General features: G+C 45.2%; 1 protein-coding gene across 2 annotated transcripts; it reads right to left on the bottom strand.

The window, feature by feature from the left end:
- Positions 1 to 842: 842 nt before the first annotated feature.
- Positions 843 to 2,085, bottom strand: LOC310735007 (uncharacterized protein). Of its 2 annotated transcripts, none has more exons than XM_083557578.1 (2): positions 1,416 to 2,085; positions 843 to 1,313 (listed from the first exon to the last, which is right to left on the bottom strand). In XM_083557578.1, the coding sequence occupies exon 1, from the start codon at positions 2,054 to 2,056 to the stop codon at positions 1,418 to 1,420; it is 639 nt and encodes a 212-aa protein (XP_083413704.1). In that variant the 5' UTR covers positions 2,057 to 2,085; the 3' UTR covers positions 843 to 1,313; positions 1,416 to 1,417. The 2 variants fall into 2 exon arrangements, with proteins under 2 accessions (XP_083413704.1, XP_083413705.1); XM_083557579.1 differs by having other exon boundaries at positions 1,490 to 2,085.
- Positions 2,086 to 2,481: the final 396 nt, after the last annotated feature.

Below are 2,481 nucleotides of genomic sequence, written 5' to 3'. Positions count from 1 at the left end.
ACTGCCACAATTGTTTTTTTAATGTTATCTATTTTTTCAGTAAAGAAATTCATAAAGTCCTCACTACTAAACTGTGATGGAACACAATTTTCAGAGCCCTGATTTGTAGTTAGTTTAGCTACAGTACTGAAAAGGAACCTGGGATTGTTTTTGTTGTTTTCTATGAGTTTGCTCAGGTGTTCAGCTCTAGCAGCTTTTAGCGCCTGTCTGTAGCTGAGCATACTGTCTTTATACACAATTCTAAATACCTCCAATTTAGTTTTCCTCCATTTTCTCTCCAGATTACGTGCTGTTTTCTTGAGGGCATGCGTATGACTATTATACCAAGGTGCAGGTGTTTGTTCTCTAACCTTTTTTAACCGGTTGGGGGCAACGGTGTCTAATGTGCTAGTGAGGACAAGGTTTATGTTGTTAGTTATTTCATCAAGATTATTATCAGTTATGGGTTTAGTGAGAAATTGAGATAAATCAGGCAGGTTATTTATGAATCTGTCCTTAGTGGTCGGAACAATAGTCCTACCAGGTCGATAACGTGGTGCAACATGGCTAATCTGCTCTACCGGTAGTGTGTACAGTATGAGGTAATGGTCTGTGATGTCATCACTCTGAGGTAAAATATCTATATCAGTGACGTCTGCTCCGTGGGATATTATTACTCTTGAAGAAAATCAGCGTAGGGCCCTGGGGGTCTGTACACGGTGACCAGAGGGAGTTTTCTATGCATGTCTGAAAGTACAACTTTAAGAACGAGCACTTCAAATAATTTAAAGCTGAATCCTAATCTGTGACTAACATTAAGAGAGGCACTATAAATGGTTGCTACACCTCCCCCACGACCAGTCTGACGGGGCTCATGTTTATAAACATATCCTGACGGTGTCGACTCGTTTAGACCCATATAATCACCTGGTTTAATCCAGGTCTCAATGAGACAGAGTGCATCGAGATTATTATCTGTGATCATCTCATTTACAATCAGTGCTTTGGGTGCAAGTGATCTAATGTTTAAAAGACCAAACTTTAGAACTTTTTGGTGTTTGCTTATCTGGCATTTTTCAGTTTTAACTGCAATAAGATTATTTCTGGATCTTGTGTATTTAATTCTTGGTTTTACTACACGAGGAATAGATACGGTTTCTATAAACTGGGCTGTGTGTGAACTTGTAACTATTTGGTCTGTTGTATTCGTGTTCTTATAGTTGAAGATTTCCTGATGTCTTACCAGTCAGATGGTGTGTAGTATCCTAGAGATGTTATCTGATAGCACTGCTGCTCCAACTCTGCTGGGGTGCAGGCCATCAGGGCGGAAGAACCTCGGACACTCCCAGAAACAGTTCCAGTTATTAACAAAGAGAAGTTTATGTTCTCGACACCATGACTGTAACCATTCATTTAGAGCTAAAAGTCTACTAAACTTCTAGGCCCCTCGCTGGTAAGTGGGAAGAGGTCCTGACACTGTGATCCTCGTTGTGGGCGATGTGCTGCGTACCGTCTCCACCAGGATCCTGAAGTCCCTCTTTAAGATCTCCGTTTGCCTCAGCCTGGTGTCGTTCGTTCCGGCATGAAGAACAACCGCTCCGAAGTTCTCCTTCAGGATCGCGGGTACCTGCGCAGCGACATCGAGAACACGAGCACCAGGAAAACAGCGAGTGTGCACCTTACCTTTGTCTCCGGTAGCGCGGACATGCCGGATGATGGAATCTCTGAGAATCACAGTGTCGCGTTCCGTCTCGCGGAGAAGGGCGAAGCGGTTCTCGGTCGAGATCTCGAAGGCCCGTAGTGGTGGCGGGGGAGACGTTTTCGACCGGGGCTTGGCTTGTCTCTTCCGCCGCTGCCGCATCCAGGGTCCGTGTTGCATCTTTGCCGGAGTTGTAGGTGCGCTGGGTCTGGGCAGAGAAACGCGCGGAGTTGAGGTGCTGGGAGCGTTAGGTTCAACCCGGGAATTTACCTGGGACGAGTGCGCGTCCGCCCGGGATGTTTCCAGCGCCGCTTTCCGCTCTCGCAGCCGGGCATGCTTTACATGCAGCTCGCGAATCTGTTTCTCCAAAGCCTCCATCTCCAACCCCACCGTTTGCAAATCGAGTCCTCCCCTATGCTCAAAGTCAGACACACAGCCGGTCTTATAGTCTTTAAACACTACAGAACACTGGAGAGTGAGAACTTACATGAGCACTGGAGTGTGTAATTATGAGTGATGTTCTTTCTACAGTCTTATACAGTCATTTGAGATTGTGGAACCAGGAGGTACTGAACAACTCGTGAAATAGCTCAACATCTGGGATCATCACAGATCCAACACCAGCTTCTCCATGTCAGAGCCTTTAAACACTTAAGGAGGAGAAGTCTTCCAGGACACGTTCCAGAAAAACACTGGCAGCTGTATTGCTGTGCAAGGGGACTATTTTAAAGGTGATGGTGTGGAAACGTGGATAAATAAAAGTACTTTCTTGTAAACAGAAACTTTTTGATATCACCTTGTAA

The sequence above is a fragment of the Silurus aristotelis genome (genome assembly GCF_946808225.1).
Source record: "Silurus aristotelis genome assembly, chromosome: 12".
Lineage (NCBI taxonomy): Eukaryota > Metazoa > Chordata > Actinopteri > Siluriformes > Siluridae > Silurus > Silurus aristotelis.
The sequence above is the reverse complement of the archived record's forward strand: the minus strand, read 5'-3'. Positions and strand labels throughout refer to the sequence as shown.